The sequence below is a fragment of the Electrophorus electricus genome, chromosome 14 (genome assembly GCF_013358815.1).
Source record: "Electrophorus electricus isolate fEleEle1 chromosome 14, fEleEle1.pri, whole genome shotgun sequence".
In the NCBI taxonomy this organism is placed as follows: Eukaryota; Metazoa; Chordata; class Actinopteri; order Gymnotiformes; family Gymnotidae; genus Electrophorus; species Electrophorus electricus.
This window is the reverse complement of record NC_049548.1, coordinates 9,930,166-9,948,455: the sequence shown is the minus strand read 5'-3', so window position 1 is coordinate 9,948,455 and position 18,290 is coordinate 9,930,166. Positions and strand designations below refer to the sequence as shown.

Sequence of the window (18,290 nt, the reverse complement as noted above, 5' to 3'; positions counted from 1 at the left end):
TCTGTATATGCTACTTGAGAATGATTTATCATGTGATGTTATATCCTCTGAGTAATTCAGAATGTCCTTCCAAAAAGCTCTGTAATGTAACATTACATGGTACAGAGTGTTCAAAGTGATACGTGTTCTAACACACAACGATGATGGCCATGCCTATGCCAAATCAGAAGGACCTTTCAGGCAAGCTTTAGACTCCATCCCGCTCATGCTGGCCTGATCACAGACTCTCTTGTGCTGCAACAGAGCTGCCCTACAGGGTTGCATGCTGTGGCCAGCAGGCAGTGGGCACTCTGCCTATAAAGGCCTGCACTTCATAAATTACAACATAGGAGGGGGAAAGTTGTTGTTGAAATGGCTGTTGTAGGCCTGTCAAGAAGAGTTCAAGTTTCAACATGATCCAACATTCCAGACATTGCTCACCCACCCTATGTCTCTCTATCCATCTCCTTTACACACACACACACACACACACACACACACACACACACACACACACACACACACACACAAGTACATTTTAACACAAACTCTCTTTGTATCAATCAACAGTAGTCTGTTCTGTCTGAATGGTGCATTGCATCTTATGTGGGCATCTCTTGGCAAAATGGGCCACAGAAAACTAATATGGTTGATGTGTTCCTGAAAACAACACCCTTCATATGTATAATGAAGTGATTTAAGGAAACCTAATATCAAACCATTCATTTCCAGTTGACTTACCAGTGATACACTTAAAAAAGGTTAATGCTTAATGATACATAAACCACTCTTCAGACTGTACATGAAAAGATAAGCAGTCTGAGAAACAAGGAATTCAAGAAGGGACAGATAGAGTACATGGTTCAGTGGTCTATGTTTGTGCATATGTATATAAAACAGCATCACAAGAAAATTATGATTCAGTCAAACCATCTACCAGTAAGTAATCTGCATCTCTAAAAGTGGTTATCTTATCAATATCCAATACACTTGTTGGTGTACATCCTGGGTTCCCCCTTTGACCCCCTTCACTGAAATATGTCACAGCAATGTCTAGTAGGAAAGACTGACCAGCTGGTCTATGTTGCACCTCTACATTCTGAAATATGTAGTGAGCTGGAGAGTAATTCCTTGTCCATACATAGCCAGCTAACTGTCAGTGCTGGCTTACTGCCCAGAGCAGCAACTAAATCCATGGGGATGTGTGGCATTGTGATTATACTGTCTTGCAATATAGTGCAGCTGAGTTAATCTCTCACAGTTCCTACTAAACACAAAAAGCGTCAAAGACTACCAAAGAAAGACCAAAAGCAGTAATGGAATATCCATTAATGAGACCAAAATGAAAAATAAGACAACCCCATATTATCATAAACTGTGAGTTATTAAGATGTATGTGCTGACTGTTGATTAATTGAAGACATCATATGGTTTGAACGCTTAATTACATGCTTTCACGTGCCAAAACTGGTGTTAAGAAAGTTTAATCACTAACAGACAATTAATACTAAGCATTAGCCTAGAACATATTTTTTAAAGGTAAATAACTCATATGAAAGGTTGACTAGGCTACTTTAATCTTGGAGCTTTGCATAGTTTTATATTAGCCATTTTATGTCAAGCAACTTAAAATATATCAGTAGCATCATTACTGACTGGAAAAAATAATTCTGATAAATTCTTAAATTCCTTCTTCAAAGAAACAACAGCATATAAGTCATTTTAATCTATTATTCTGACTAACTAATTATAGTAAACAAATATAATTTTTAATATAGATATGTAGCTAACTTACATGAAATATAATGTCAGAAAAGTTTGGTCTGAGTTTGCTAATGTTACTTTGCATTGCACAGGCCTGTTGTTTAGCTGTAAGTACCAACCTATCTGTTGATGCTAGCTAGCTATCATTCTGCTGTGTTCCATTGTTTTTAGTCAGACTGGAAAAATCTGCTGATGTAACATTGCATTTCCAGTTACATTTACAGTATTTGGTAGATACATTTGTCCAGAACAACTTAAAGAAATTTCTCTATCGAAACATATCATCATGTGAGCATAGGTTAGTGCAGAGGTATTCAAATCACAGTCCTCAAGATCCAGACACTACAAATTTTCCACCCTCCCTTTACCTTTGAGTCAGGTGTAACAACAAGATAGCCAACCAGTTAAATTAATCATTTTAATCAACTACAAGGGATTACAAAATCCAGGACAGGATTTGGATTTGAGGCCTAGATTTGAATACCACTGTGTTAGTGTCAAGAACCTACTATCATGCTAAAGCCCTAAAATGTGAATGGCAGAAATATTTTCTTAAATAGATGTTTATTTAGTAGCTCAGTGAAGAGGTGAGTCTTTAGTTTTCGTTTGAACACAGCTACTGTCTCAACAGTACTGACAGCCAGAGGACATGCCTTCCACCCCCTGGGTACCAGAGAAATGTATTGATGCATGTTTTCTTGGCAACTACATTAGCTATACACCTCTAGAAAAATATTATGCACTTCAAATCTTACACATTGTTGACTCTGGGTAAGGAATGGTGTAACAATACAATGGATGGCAGTGATGAAGATTTGAAATGCTTCCTCTCCTTGGTTCATTGCCCCATTGAAGGAGCAATATTTTCTTAATATATCTACCAATCTTGATAATAAATACTAAAGAATAGCTCAAACACAGTATAAATAGCTACAAAATGTAAAGTACTGATAAAAAATGTTTGGTGGAGGAAGCACACGGCAAAAAAAAATAAATAAAAATTTCACCCCTCAGATCGGAACCTCGCAAGCTTGGGTAAAATGATTGACATGCATGTATCAAGCCTTTTTGTACCATGGCTTTTGGCACCATGTGTTTGTGGCATATTGCCACTGCTGCAAAAAATAAAAAGCATAACAGCTCTGAGCACAAATAAACATGCCAAATGCATGGCAGAAAGTTTCTAAAGCAAAACAAAATAACAGTAAGTTCAAATCTACATAAAGCCAGTATGACAGTTTCTGCATATTTGACAAACATATCACTATGATTCCTCTTAGAAAAGCAGGCTACTTGAGATGAGGCAGGGGAGGTGCCAAATCTTCCAGGCTAATGTAAGGTTCAAGTAGTTACTTCACTGGGTTGTTGCTGCCTGTGCTCTTTTTTAACAGATGTCCTTGTGTACATTTTTGTTTTTTTGGTTTCCATTTTTATTTTTAACTGCAGCAATTCAGAAGCCTGGGAACAAAAACAAGTTCAGTTTTAAAATAGTCTACATATTTTTTCTCTACAAATGAACACATTAATGGTTATTTAATCTGGTATTAAATCACATTATTTACAATGATAGGCTAGAACTAAAAGCCTTAAATAGAATCCAGGACAATGGCCCAAAGCTATCTTCTCTGAACTACCCTATATTTCCATATATATTTATGCAAACAAATGTGTTTTTCTATGGCTCATTCATATAAATGAATGTGATGTAAGCTTATGTATTAGTCATTCATGTAAAAGCTAGAAATATCACAGATAATATCAAACTCCTTAGAACAGACTTCAAAGATACAGATAATGTAAACAAAGCAGAAGTGAGTCTAAGATGAAATCATCTCAGTTAATATTGGCACTGGGATCAGACAAAATTTGTTTAACTGTTATAGTTCTGGTCTTTTTTAGGGCAGTGATATCTGCCTTTGTTGGGTTGTTTTGGCTCTGAAAACAGTAAACTAATAATGATTAAAGAACATCTGGGGAATAGACCCTAGTTACAAAGACATCTTCAGATAAATGTAATCAAATTGATCAGTTTTGCAAAGATGGCAATGTAAAAGATGATCACAAATAGATTCATTATTATGTTTTCGGGACCTTTTGGTTAAAATCTCAAATTTGGTTAAAATGTCCCTTTTGTCTCCCTATGCAGTTCTCAATGTTATCAAATTATCATGGGAACCCTGGCAACATCTGGCAGTGAACCACTATATGTAACTCTGGCACCTTGAAACTGTCAAACATTTTCCCTTTTGATGTAGGTGCAGTGTTGGTTTGATTCCATATAAGATGGTTGAATGTCTGAAAATGAGGCTACAAAGGTGTAAATAGTAACTCTGTTAGAATAATTGATATTATAATGGATACTGAAAATATTTTTCCTTGTCCCACCTTGAACAGCACATAAGGAAGCTAATTCCTTTGACTAGCTTGTCAATAATACAATATGAAAACAAGTCAGTTTTTCTTAGCTTTTGGTGAACGACATGATTCTTTTAATTTGACCTTACATTTACACCATGTTGACTGTTATTCTGGCCTACTTATAGTCATATAGTTATGTAACTATTACTGTTCAGACTTTTTCCATTTCTCCCAGTACTGTTAAAGAATGAATATATAATTATACTTATTCTTTAACAGTCTATGTTGCCTATTCAAAGAAGTTAGCTGAACACTCACAGAATCATTATATTCTTCAATCATAGGCTATGTATTGATGAATAAATGGCAGTATGACATAAATGGCATAAATGGCTCATTATTCATTGCATCATTATAAAATAAGGATGATCAAAGGGGAGAAATGGTGCAACTACAAAACTTACTTCATGCAGATATACATTACCGCAACACTGCTATCCTCTGATCCCTCAGGATTTATCCATAAACAAAACCGTACTCTATAATACAGCCACTGAAAGCCATTGTCGGTCGATTTGTGGTCAAATTAGCCTCCAAGATGCATTGGCAGTCTGCTGTAACAGTCTACTGTTCATATTTTCAGTGAAGCAACAGAGCAAAGATATAAAATGAGGCCAGTCTGGAAATGCAAGAAGAAATGCAAGAGGAATACTCATTATCACTAATACGTTAACCTTCCTTTCATCACCTTAGATTTCACTGAATATTCAAAGACTTTGAGTCGTAGACATAAACAATTTGATTGATTATTATCTAGCTGTAGCTTAAACAAAAGCAAATTTGAATTGTCCAGTATGACCCATACACTGGCAAACAGGGGATTCCACAGCAGTACTGAAATTCAGTTCATCCATTCTGAAAGAATTGGATAAAGATTCAAATGTGTGCAGACTTGCATGACTTACCCAGTGCAAACTTAGGCTTAACTTTCTGTGTGGCAATGAATTAACCTTGATCCAACAGTGTATCAGCAGACTGTTGATCCTTTTAGCTTATTAAAGCACTGGACTGCTATTTTTAGGACAAGGGTTATAGCAGATATAGGTTGCACAAACAAAGCTAAAAGGATTAAACAAAATAGGCTGTTGGCATTGGTGTAGTGAAGACTAGTAAACTCCCGTTTTATGTAAATGAATCTAATCCCTTATTTGTAAATGCATTTGACTTGTTTACAGATGTCACTCTGCAACTTGCCACAGATAGAACTGACACTTCAAAGTGCACAGATTGAGATGACACAGTGGTCATTAACTGCTGACCCACTGAAAGATGCTAGATGAGACACCATAAATTAACAAGATTTATTATTATTATTATTATTATTATTATTATTATTATTAACAGCAGGCACAGTTAGTTATTCCACATTCTAGGCCATCACACTTATTGTTAAATTTAAACGCAAAAGTGCACAGAAAAAAGGACAATTTGCATCATGTAGGAAGAGTCATCTTTCTGTGGAATTGAGATGAATTTATAAAAGTTGTTATAGTGCGAAATTTAAATGAATTGAGCAATGTGATTCCTTAGAGACCATTGGAAGCCAGAGCTGATTTTGCTGTTCTCCTGTTGTCTAAAGCAACAAAAATACCAGTTATAAGAAAATAATTTAGCACTTTGGTTCTTATGAGGCATCAGTAATGAAGTCTTAAAGAACAAAAACTAAACTTTTCTCTACATTACATTTATAGTGAATATGTACATTTATACTGCATAATGAACTAAGCATATGGAGATGAGGTCATTTAATTTCAAATTCCAAAGCTGGACTATAACTCAGTTTTAAGTTTAGTTTATCTGTTATCAGAATAACATTTTTTGACAATTATTTAGGCTATTTAAAATGTAAGAACAGCAGAAATACTAAACAATCACAGAAACGTCTAAAGCTGAGGATGGGAAAGACCATCGGCTAATCATATGTTGTCATTATCAGTTCACTGACAGCCTGCCCTTTGTCCTGCTAAACTTACCTGCTTTTGGTTTTAATCTACCTAGGGCAGACCTGCGCCACAGCTCTGAGAATGCCTCCCAGAAGGTGCAGGGCACACTGGCTCTGCCACTCACTACTGCCTTCCTGCGCAGTCACAAATAATGGGCATTTTAAAGACATATATTTTATTTGTGGTTATTCAAATCAGTCAAAATGGGCCATTAAAATGAGGAATTAAGATGCATTGCCTGTAAGCCTATAAGAGCTTAATATAATTTGGATTTGCTAGATGTGATTAGGTTCAGAGGGACCCTGTTTCCGTGTAGCCTACTTCCTAAGAAGGCATAGCCTTGATTATAAACAGCAAAAATACTGAGTGAAATGACACAGTAGCTCGGTATGAATTTCCGTTCCTCTTACTGTTTGGTGTTCTATTTAGAGTGTCAGCCACTCTTGTAATGTTTTGTAGTTTCCCTATAATGTTCACTATATTGTTACCCATAGTGCATCGTAAATTTAGCGAACCTATGTACACTACTTACGGGCAATAGTATAAGAATGCATAACGGTTCCCTACGGCAGATGGTAGTGTTGCATTTAGTAGGACTGCCGGTGTAAGACATGTTGACAGGTTGTACCGCTGTTTCAGTGTCCAGAAGTAGTCTAACGGTCACCGGTGCAACACGATCCACAATAAACGAAGCTCGTGCTCAAGTAATAGGCTATTGCATCACATGATGTTCATCGGTATCTTATTGATAAAATGGGGACATGAACGTAGCTGTAGCGCTAGGTATGATTAAATTCACGACATAAATATTTGAAGCGGAATATTTGAAATTGCCTTACTTCAACGTGTTGTGATTGTACCGCTACTTATTGCTGATGTTCCTTATAGATTCCGCGATGAAAAGTCACTATGAGTGACTCAGATGAGTGATATCAAGTATTGTACGGTGTGACAAATAAAGATCTTAGTGATCTTTATCACCCGAAGTGTATTCTGAGAAACTGACAACTACAAACCATGCTAAATGATAAGGGAATTTTGGGTCGAGGTTTAAATCCGATGTAGCAAGGATGCGTTTTGCTTAAAATAAGTTATTTTTGTGCCGGACTTCTTCACTCAATACAGTAGATGTAGGCAGAATCTCTTCAGTTAGGGAGTTTCATAAATGAAGATTCACTTACTGTTTCGGTTGACCTTGATCTTAGCAAGGAGTTTATGAGCTAAGAGGAGGTCTCCATTCTTCACAGCCAGCAGGAGGTCCTGCTCTTTGCCCATGGCTCCTTTCCAACTTTCAGTGCGGTGTCAAACCTGCTTCAGACAGTAATGATCTCTGTCCCCAACATGCCGCACCTCTACGTTTTCATCTAGCATTGCATTACCCACATGTTCCTTTATCTGAAGCCTTATTCTGTCCATAGCATTTTTAGAACCAGTGAATATTTAATATCACGCAAAAGCGTCGAGCAAATTAATCCATCGACTCTATCCATGGCATGTATCATCTTCCATCCAAAAGCCTACCCGAGGATGCTGCAAAAAAGGGGAAAATCCGTCAAATGTTTTGCTCTTGAAAATTTCAGTTTTGAGGATTGACGCCGTTTGACAGTCGAGAATAAGTTCCTATCAGTCAGCCTAATGGTGTCAAGCATGGACTATCAAACAGGTTTTTGTACACCAGGCTATTTGATGTTTATCTGTACTGTCTGAAGTGAGAGTCTTCGGGGTGTTACATGCGTACAGTCATCGCAGGGGTTGTTGATCTGAATGATCAGAAAAAAAGTAGAGTCAGCGTGTAGGCTGCACTGCGACTGAAGTTATTTGGTCGCCAGGATCACATTATTAGCACAAAATATGGGTAAAAGAAATCCTTTCAGATTGTTTAGAGTAAATTCTGCAATTAAAAAAAATCTGCTCACCTACAGTCAACCTTAAATTGGCGATCTGTAACCTCCGTTTGTTTTTTTATTATAGTGAACTCACCATGAGAGCTTAAGTTGATGTAAGGCGCACTGGTGGACTACTCATGTCCAGTTATTTCGGGAAATTATCCTGAAACTACAGAATTGCATTATTCCAGTTGTAGACCAGGAGCCGATTACGATTAGTCAACGGTGTTTGACACTGCCAAATGTTCCCGCACTCCCCGAGAGAACTGAGCTCGCTGATGAGCTCCTCCCCCGTAAACATTGTCTGGTGTCCCTCTACGAAGTCATGCAATATCTAGCTTTTCAATCCGTAAACATGCATAGCTTACTCGTTTTTAAACTGTGTAGATAGCAAAGCAAGCCTTTAAAATAGCTTAATTATTGTTGTGCTGATTTCTGTTAATCATACACATCACTGCATGTCATTATTTGCTAAAAACAGATACTTTACTTATTAATTTGCCAAACAAATACATATTTATAATAATTAATATATAACAAAAGTATTATCTGGCTGTATCCCAAATACCAGTCAAAGTGAAAGTCGAGTGTGACACCTACTGGAAAAAGTAACACATGATCAATTTAGACTATAGCCTAAGAATGTCACTGAAATAGGTACTGTCACAGTTTTGTTTGTGCTGATTCTGCTTTTTATTTTTCATAGCTGTATGTGTATACATCTGCATGCATTTTTGCCTACGTATATGTATGTGGAAAGACAAGACAGAGTAGTATAAAGATAGAGTTATAAAATCCAAGACCCTTATGAGATTTTAATGATAACATTTCTAGCTTTCATAACACTTCTTAAAATACAAGGCTGCCATCGGTATTGTTTAAAACATTAAATTTGAAAAAAAAAAAAATGTGTGGAATGGTGCATGGCATTATGAGAGTTCTTGCCTTTCTCCACTCCCCTAACTGACCCACAGTCCGATGTCCTCAGCAGTGCGAACCCCCAGTCCACTCTTGAAGTAATGCCTGCATTGTCGAAGTTGAAGTCTGCTTGGCCTCCTGGCCGACCACAGTCTATATCTCATGGAGATGGTATGGGAATGGTTGTCCAGCCACATTTACATCCCTGGCAAGAGGTGTAGGCTGAGTTTGGTGAGCACTGGCATCACCCTGGTGGCTTCTGATGAACTGGGCCATGGTGTGGAGACAGTGTTGGAGCTCCTCGGTGTACCCTGCTCCAGGTGCCCTGTCTTCCTCTGATCCTAGCAGACCGCCGAACACAAGCTCCATGGGCATCGTGGGCATCGTGAGCTCGTAGCCGAACATCAGAGGGGCTGGAGTGAACGTGCATGGCAAATCAGTAGTCCCAACTGTACTGGAGTTGTGCAGTAGCGATGGCAGGCTGAGTGGATCCTGGCGTCGGTGGAGGGAAAGGGGCCCAGGACATCTACAGGAACCCTCTCCATTGGTTTGCTTGACTGAAGTGGGGCATGCGACTGTTGTGGTGGTCCCTCTGTCAAGCTAAATGCCCCATGCCAACGTGGCCCACCGTACACAGCGCAGTCTTCCTCAAACTGCTCAGCACCAGCAGCTGCCACACACTCTGCACAAGCACCAGTTCCTCCCACATCTTGTACAGCAGCTCATCTAGAGGTTATCCAAGCCATCATGAAACACCTTGGCAGTGGGCCTGTGCAGCATCACACCTGCCCAACCCTTTTTTTGTCCTGCTTGGACCCATCCATGTACCCAGGACAGCTCTACATCCTCCTCATGGGTGCAGCAGAACTCCTCACAGCTCACAGCTTCAACTCCGTTACTGGGGGGTGACAACAGCAGCACACTTCTCAGCTGCCTCTACTCTTTCCTCAAGGACCACATGGTATTGTCAGTCTTTAGTGGTGTATGGATGTAGTATTCCTGCAGCACCATGTTCGACCCCACAACCTGACCCTCAGGCTCGCTGAACTCCAAGTCAGTGAGGCATGATTGGTGCACAGGATAAAGCTATGCCATAGATTTAATGGGTAGCCACTAGGTCATCGTGTTGTTCCAGTGACAGATCCAGAAGCACATGTAGTGCTTTCCCCTCCAGTGCCAAACACAGCTGCATCGTGGTAATGGCTGCTGTCCATCCATGATACAAACATTTCTAACACTATTAAAGTAGAAAAGAGACAACTAACTGAACAAATCACATACACCAAACTAAATGACTGAACAACTACATTTCAGCCATTAAAATTGAAAGAAATAATTCTGTGTAGGGGCGCATGGCATTACAGGAGTCATGAGCCAATATGTTCGTTAAGGAGTACGTTTATTTATCTTGTATTTTATGAATTGTCTGGGTACAACAAATCTGCAGTGTACAACATAATGTTGGATGTTTGCCTGCCATGATGTTACATAAAGTTGCATGTCTGATGCTGACAGAAAATTTTATGTTTCTTGAAGATGTTGACAAAGAAAGTCAGAGTAAACATTACTCAAAACAGTTTGCTGAATTAGATGATATTCATTATGATAATTCTAACAGAAATCTTCACATGACTTTGGTGTTACCTTAATAAAGGTCATCCTAATAAGCTGCTAGTATAGAGTTATTAAGATAAGGTTAGTTAATTTAAATGCATATGGCACATGGAGAAAGCCTTAAAGACAAAACTCTCCCACAAGTGGTTGTATATACACTCACCAGCCACTTTATGAGGTACACCTGTTGAACTGCTTAATGCAAATATCTAATGACATGGCAGAAGGTCAGTGCATTTGGATCTGTAGACATGGTCAGGACAACCTGCTGAAGTTCAAACTGAGCATCAGAATGGGGAATGGTTGTTGGTGCTAGATGTTGGTGCTGGTCTGAGTATTTCAGAAACTACTGATCTACTGGGATCTTTAGGCACAACCATCTCTAAGGCTTTACAGAGAATGGACAAACAATAGAAAATATCCAGTGAGTGGCAGTTCTCCAGGCAAAAATGCCTTATGAGGCCACAGGTCAGAAATAAAAGGACAGACTTGTTTGAGCTGATAAAAAAGCAACAATGACTCAAATAAACATTAGTTACAACTGAGATGTGCAGAAGAGGATCTCTGGATGCACAACATTTCAAACGTTGCTACAACAGCAGAGGATCACACCAGGTGCCACGCCTGTCAACAAAGAACAAGCAACTGAGGCTATAATTCACATGGGCTCACCAAAGTTGGACAACAGAATATTGGAAAAACATCCGGTGTTGATTTCTGCTGCAACATTCGGATGGTCGCAGGGTCTGAATTTGGCATAAACAACATGAAAGTATGGATCCATCCTGCGTTGTATTAATGCTTCAGGTTGGTGGTGGTGGTGTAATGGTGCAAGGGATATTATCTTGGCACACTTTGGGCCCCTTAATTCCACCTGAGTGTCATTTAAACACACTTTTGAAAGTTTCTCTGTATAAGAGCGTCTGTTAAATGTAGACTCCACAGCCAACCCAAGTATTGTTCCTGACCATGTCCGTACTTCCAGCATAATAAAAAGCCATGTCACAAAATTCATATAATTTCAAACTGGTTTCTTAAACATGACAATGCGTTCACTCTACTCAAATGGCCTCCATAGACACCAGATCTCAATCCAACAGAGCACCTTTGGGTTGTGATGGAACAGGAGATTTCCATCATGTATGTACAGCTGACAAATCTGCAGCAACTGCATGACGCTATTATGTCAGTATGGACTAAAAATCTCTGAGGAATGTTTCTTGCACCTATACCACAAATAATTAAGGCAACCCTTTATTAGCAAGGTGCAACTAATAAACTGGCCAGAGAATGTATGATCTGTGGCCAAGAAGTAGCCAAAGTCATCACATTTTTAATAATCATATCACATGTATATCATATGACTTGGATATGAGGATGCTTGTTTAGAACATTTTTTTTCAATGGATAATTCTAAAGTGTATTTTCTGTTATTCCTTAAAAAAAAATAAAAAATAATATATATATATATATTCATACATTGAATGGCCACTTAATTAGAGACACCTACCCTTTCACAATAAGAGCTTCCCTTAATATAAATTAGGCACGTGACCCTGGAGTGCAGCATAAAGTCAGATGAGCAAGTTTTCTGTGGCTCAATTTCAGTGGCAATCCACATTAGAATGGGAAAATCAAGTGATCTGAGTGACTTAAAATGAGGCATAGCATGGCTAGTATTAAAAAACTGCCAACCTAAAAACTGATTTTCTCATGCATTGAAGTTGAGAGTAACCCGTAAAGGTATGATTAAGGGAAAACATCCAGCAAAAGGAGATCCTGTGGCCATAAACAACTTGTTGACAAAAGAAGTTCGAGGAGGATGTCGAGAATCATTCTGACAAACAGGTGGTGCACAGTCAAGCAAAATGCAGGCAAATACAATGCTGGTGCTCCATCTAACATGTCTAAATGCACAACTTGCTGTTCTTTATCACATGTGGGCTATAACAGCAGACTAAGTGAAGCAGAAATGCAAGACTCCAGTGGGCAAAAGAGTTCAAAAATGTGACCACAATGAGGAGTAGAAAAACATGGTCAGATGAATCCAGATTTCTGTTGCACCATGCTGATGGGAAGGTCAGAATTTGGCACAACCAGCGTGAATTGATGAGCCCTTCCTGTTAGGTGTCAAGGTTTCAGGCTATGGGAGGTAGAGTAGTGGTGTGGGGAATGTTTTCTTGGACGTTTGGACAGTAGGGCTTACCTAAGCATTGTGGCCAACCAAGATTGGTCATGATTCCTGCAGGATGATTTCAACACTTGTTGAATTTATGCCACAACAAATTGCTGCAGTTCTGAAGGCCAAAGGTGGTCAATGCACTATTAGTTGGGTGTCTCTAATAAAGTGACAATTCAGTGTATAGTATACTACAAATTTAGTTACAAGCTAGATGCTTTTCTTCAGAGACATTCTGTGGTGTTCAAAGCATTTCTTCTTAACAGCACATGTGGATGTTTATCAAGGTAGATAACTGGCGATTTGGACCAAGGTTGTCTTGAGAACGATACATAAAATACATTACCATTCGTATACATCAACTTATGGATGACTTATATATCTGATACTTATGTATGGCTGAATTACTTAAATATTACCACTTGCAATTGTTTAGTATAATATAGCTAGCTATAGAGAAATCAAGCAAAGATTTATGTCTTTAATGAGCAGAGTCAAAGCTGCAGGTGAGCAGCACAGAGATGGGTGGTGATAGAGGCAAGGAGTATTTGCATATTAATAGAACGGAGCATGGATATGGCATGGATATAATGATGTACAGAGCATACTGTATATGTTATGAACTAGATGCCTTTGTCCAGAAACTTTCTATGGTATTCAAAGCATTTCCTCCTAACAGTACATCTGGATGTTTAAATGGTAACTAACCTATCAGAGCTGATTATTGGGACCATGATTGTGTAGCATTAACAACACAGTATTAGCTGTTTGATAACATAGTTGAGCCAAAGGCTTATGTTGTTTGTTACTGTTACGTTTCTAACATTGTAGAGGTCCATATATAAAATATATTACCATTCTAAACTATTGACTTGTCGGAGATCCTGTACAATTTGCTCTTCTTCTTCTTAGAACATGGATGGCTGAGTTACTCCAACATTACCACTTGCCACTGTGTAGCATACAGTAGCTAGAAATACAGAAAACAAGCAGAGTTTTGTGTTTATGAGCAGAGTCAAAAGGTGAGCAGGTAAGCTCAAGTTGAAGGTAAGTGGTGGAGGGGTATGTGGCGATAGGGGCAGGGATCATTTGCATATTCATAGATCCATGTGTACTGAATAAAGCTTTTTTTTCCCTTGGAAATAACTTCTAAATATGTCATTTTGATTATCGAATATTAGATTTTAGGGGTTTATTTGATGTCAGGAGAGTATCTTTAAAACATTCAATAGCATTTAATACAAATATGTTCAACTGAAATTAAAAGAGGAAACATATAGGCATGTAGTACAAAACTTACAAACAGGCAGATACAGGCTTTCGGGTATTAAGACATTCACATTCAGACATGCACAACCATAAATGAACAGCCAAGACACAGGCAGCACAACAGGGTTTAAATACATGCACGTTACAAGACTAGAAACGAGGAACAGGTGTGGAAAATCAAACGAGGGGCAGAGAAAATTAAACTACGGCATGGAACTAAAATACACAAGACAGGGAAAACATGGAACATGGAAGCTGGGAGGGACTAACCATGACACTTTTTGCATGGTTTTTTAAAATACTTTAAATAATGTTTCCTTTTCAGCTCATTGTCAGACTTTAATTTCTTTGGTAAAGGTTAATGATTCCAGATTCATGCAATTTTTTCCATGTTTTAATCTCTAGGTTATAGTCATGGTTAATATAGAAAATAACTTTGTTTTTTGTTGTTTCATAGTAGTAGTTGGAGTACTTATCATAGTCTTCAGTGATGAATCCATAGACATTCACCTAAAGTTGAAGAAGGAATGAAAAATGCTCTATCTTTGCCCTTACAAAACCCAAAATATTATGATGATTATAATTATGATGATGATGATGATGATTATAATAATAATAATAATAATAATTATTATTATTATTATTATTATTATTATTATAAGTAATAGTTGTAACAGTGGATAGTTAATAATATTACACTATCCATTATTAAAAGAGTTGTATATATTTGCTCACAATATCACAGGTGTGAAGAGCCAAGAATATTGCAAATGCTCCATTGGTGGGTCTGTAAATACGCCAATAATCTTTATCCAGACTTTTGGATTGTAAGAATCTATAAAAAGAACATTACTTTTAAATATTGCATATTGTGTTTGAAAAGTGGAATCAAAAAGTGTAATAAATTCTTATAATTGCTTGAATACTATTCATTAAAAATATAGATGAAATTTTTTTTTAAAACAGATTTGAGGCTCACATTTGATCTCGAGACAAGACATAAACATACCTGTTCCGAACATATCTTAAAAAATCCGGATGAAGTACATAAAATCTATCCTCCTTAAACCACCCACTGTAGAAATCTAATGGCCTAAACAGCAAAAGAATAAACAATGAATTTCCAAGACACTAGCATAATTTCATCATTAAAAACCTACAGTAATTCTCAAAAAGACTTTACTTGCTGTTGAGCATATGTATTCGTAAAACATATTTTGAGACTACATTCACTTATACCTCTACTACTTTGCCGACAAAAAAACCCTGAACTTTAAGGATTTATATTACTGACAATAACTTTAGCTGTTTTATATTAATATGCTGTGAAAACTAGGGTAATCCCTTTGATTTGAGTTTTACCTTAAGCCAGAGTATGAGCCCTTTGACAGCCTCTTTTTATTAATCAGGCCTTGAATCCATTCAAAGTCTCTTAGACCTTCTGGAATCATTAAATATTTAATTCCCTTTGGGTTTAAACAAATATTTATTAAAATATTAGATTATTATATTTTCTTAATAAATGCATGTATAATTTGTGTTACCTAAAAAGGTCAATAGCTAACACAGTGCTTGAAATGTCCTATAAACACTGTATAGTCTGAACACTTATGTAGTCATCGGGAAACTCCCCTAATTTGTTTAACTTTTTTAACTTATAATTGTTTTTTACTCATACTGCAGATCGGAACAGCTCACTTTTAAAATGTACCTACCTCATCGCTTGGTGCATTCTTGAAACCACGTGTTCTCAACAGATAAGTGGATTGTTCTAAGGAGAAGGATGTATGCACATACACTGAGGTTCTACTTCCAACATCCTCCTCATATCCTTTGATGACAGCTCCATTCACTCTGTTTGAATCAAAAGGTAATTGATAATTGTTGCAATAAAAGGTCAGTATTGTACACTAATGGCAGATATCTAGTGTTAAAGTGAACAAGTACAAATCATTCAAAAATGAGCGTAAAACTGCCAGTGAGTAAAGGGGTTAAGGGCACTCCTTTTCAAGTGCCAATGTCTTGAGACTTCAACAAATATAGGGAATAGTGAGAGTTCAAATTTGTGCATGTCTGGGGGTGCAGAAGGAAGAAGTGAAGATACAGGCAGCTTTGAAAACAACAACAAAAAATTCCAAATCAAACAACTGTTCTTCTCACCGAATCACATAAGGATGGGAATCAATCTCTTTGCCCATTTTTGAGCCATTCAGAATTCCCCCAGTGCCCACTACAGCACAGCGAATGCAGCCATCATCCGCACTTTCAGGCACTGGCAGCAGCTGATAGGACATAGGCTTCGGGATCAAATCTACAGATGGTTTTATGTCTTTGGAGACACACAAAGATAATGACTGGAAAAATACCATGTTTTCACTGAGAGCTTGTTTAAATACAATTTAATTAAGGTAATTTCTGTGTAAATAAAATTGTCTATGTGCCATTTACCTTGTACAATTGCTAATATTTAATATAAACAGTGTTGTAATTTTAGGGATTATCGTATACACATAGCGAACAAACACTATTTGCACACCTACTGTTCCCCTTTAACAAACAGAAGCTAAAAGAAAAAAAGTCCTCATAGTAAGAACTGTGTGGAAAGGAAGAGAAACAACTGTTGAGTTTATCCAGTGAGCTTACCAGTATAGTTGTATCCCATGAATCCAAAGGGGTTGTTGAAGTGTGCCAGTCGATTCCATTCACTGATATTTAAGAGGCCTTTATGCAGCCAAAGCTGTATGTTTTGGATAACTGCTGCCTGAAATGTTTTATCTTTGGAGTTATGAAGTGACTTAGAACAAACCTATTAAAAATAACATCTTATTATGTTACAAGCAAATGACAACAGATACACCGTAATGAACAATTATTATGTTGTCGTACACTAGCATCTAACTATAGACTAAAGCTATAGTTTAAAACTATAGTTTTAGTCTACTGAAAGAAAGAAACCTCACCAGCCTTTCATTACTATTCTGCATATAAACATCCTCAAAGTCCCACTTTGGCATCTTTGTAAAATAATGTTTGTAAAGCAGTGGAAGAACAGTTAGATTTTCTGTATGCTTGTAGCTGCTGGAGATCGCTGAGTGATGCATTTTATCTTGATGCAGTGTATCCAGAACCTCTTTTGCCATACTTATCGCATTTTGTCTTGAAGACATATTTATAGACTCAGTTAAAATTGCTTCTGTAACTTCTTCAGTGGTCCCATATCCATTTCCCCAAAGGATTCTTGAATTCAGTGTAGAATTATATACTTTTTGGAAACTTTTAACAAAAAAGGAGAGGAAAAATTTATCAAGAACCCCTTTGTATTGTTGAAATTGTAAAATCCAACATTTTCACTTCTGCCTACAGGTAGAAACTGGCAAATATTCATTCTAACTGAAATATTAAAAAACATTTAGAATATCAGGTTATTGCTATAAAATCAGAGCTACTTCAGCATCAAGCTTCAATCTGATAATTAATTTTGCAAAGAAAAAAATCTTAAAGGTAAGGCTTATCTTTGGTATATATACACATCTTATTTTTGTTAAAGTTAAACTCACCTAACCCATTTTCCAGGAATCTTCTTCCAAATCACTACATATAACAGGATGCAACAAAGCAGGAATATCACATGAAGAGAAACTTTCTGCATCGTTTGTGATTCTGTTTGATGTTTTGACTAGATGGGTGTGTGCTGTGTGAGTGACTTTATAGTCTCAGAGACTAACAGGACAGGTCTATGCCACTGCAAATTTGCATTTCTGCCTTGAAAAATGTTAGATGCAATAGAGCATTTAATCAAACTTACTGAGCTTTGATTTCAAGCTGATATTTATATAAACTCCATAAAGGCATAGAAATGAATATTAATGCATTCTATAAGATCAGTTCCAAATAAATAAATGGGCATGACTATAACCCCACCCCTCCCTCCTGGAGGGCCCATCGAAGACCGGTTTCTAGACATTCAGCTCTGGGTCCAGGATTTGGCTGGCCAGTATCCAGAATCTCTCTTCTGGCATGTACCCCTCCCATTGCACCAGGAATTGAAGTCCATTCTGGCATCTTCTGGAGTTGTGGAGTGTGCTCCTCTTCTAAGCTAGAGCTCCTCCTATGTCCCATGGCCGTGTAGGTTCAGCAAGTGAGTCGACTTTGTGCAATGGGTCTGTAGTGATGGGCTTTAGAGAAGAAACATGAAAGGCAGAGTACACCTGTCTACCCACAGGTAGGCTGACTCAGTAGGTTGACCCGATAACCCAATGACATGTCCGCGAGGGCCCAAACACCCGTACCTTGTAGCCATCCATACATGATCTCCTGGCT

The 18,290-nt window shown here is 37.7% G+C and overlaps 2 protein-coding genes across 7 annotated transcripts in view; both read right to left on the bottom strand.

The window, feature by feature from the left end:
• Window positions 1-8,233, bottom strand: part of LOC113591257 (caskin-2-like) — a 33,131-nt gene extending 24,898 nt beyond the window's left edge. For 4 of the 6 annotated variants that reach the window (XM_035533334.1, XM_035533338.1, XM_035533339.1 and 1 more), the window contains exon 1: window positions 7,286-8,233. In XM_035533334.1, the coding sequence (XP_035389227.1) occupies window positions 7,286-7,379 (94 nt within the window). In that variant the 5' untranslated portion in view covers window positions 7,380-8,233. The remainder of the gene's footprint in view (window positions 1-7,285) is intronic. The other 2 variants (XM_035533336.1, XM_035533337.1) reach the window with 2 other exon arrangements.
• Window positions 8,234-14,309: 6,076 nt separating this feature from the next.
• Window positions 14,310-17,730, bottom strand: LOC113572794 (alpha-N-acetylgalactosaminide alpha-2,6-sialyltransferase 1-like). The gene is made up of 9 exons (XM_035533788.1): window positions 17,528-17,730; window positions 16,931-17,243; window positions 16,614-16,776; window positions 16,131-16,299; window positions 15,686-15,824; window positions 15,333-15,436; window positions 14,980-15,063; window positions 14,706-14,805; window positions 14,310-14,480 (listed from the first exon to the last, which is right to left on the bottom strand). The coding sequence occupies exons 1-9, from the start codon at window positions 17,617-17,619 to the stop codon at window positions 14,310-14,312; spliced, it is 1,335 nt and encodes a 444-aa protein (XP_035389681.1). The 5' UTR covers window positions 17,620-17,730.
• Between the last annotated feature and the right edge of the window lie 560 nt (window positions 17,731-18,290).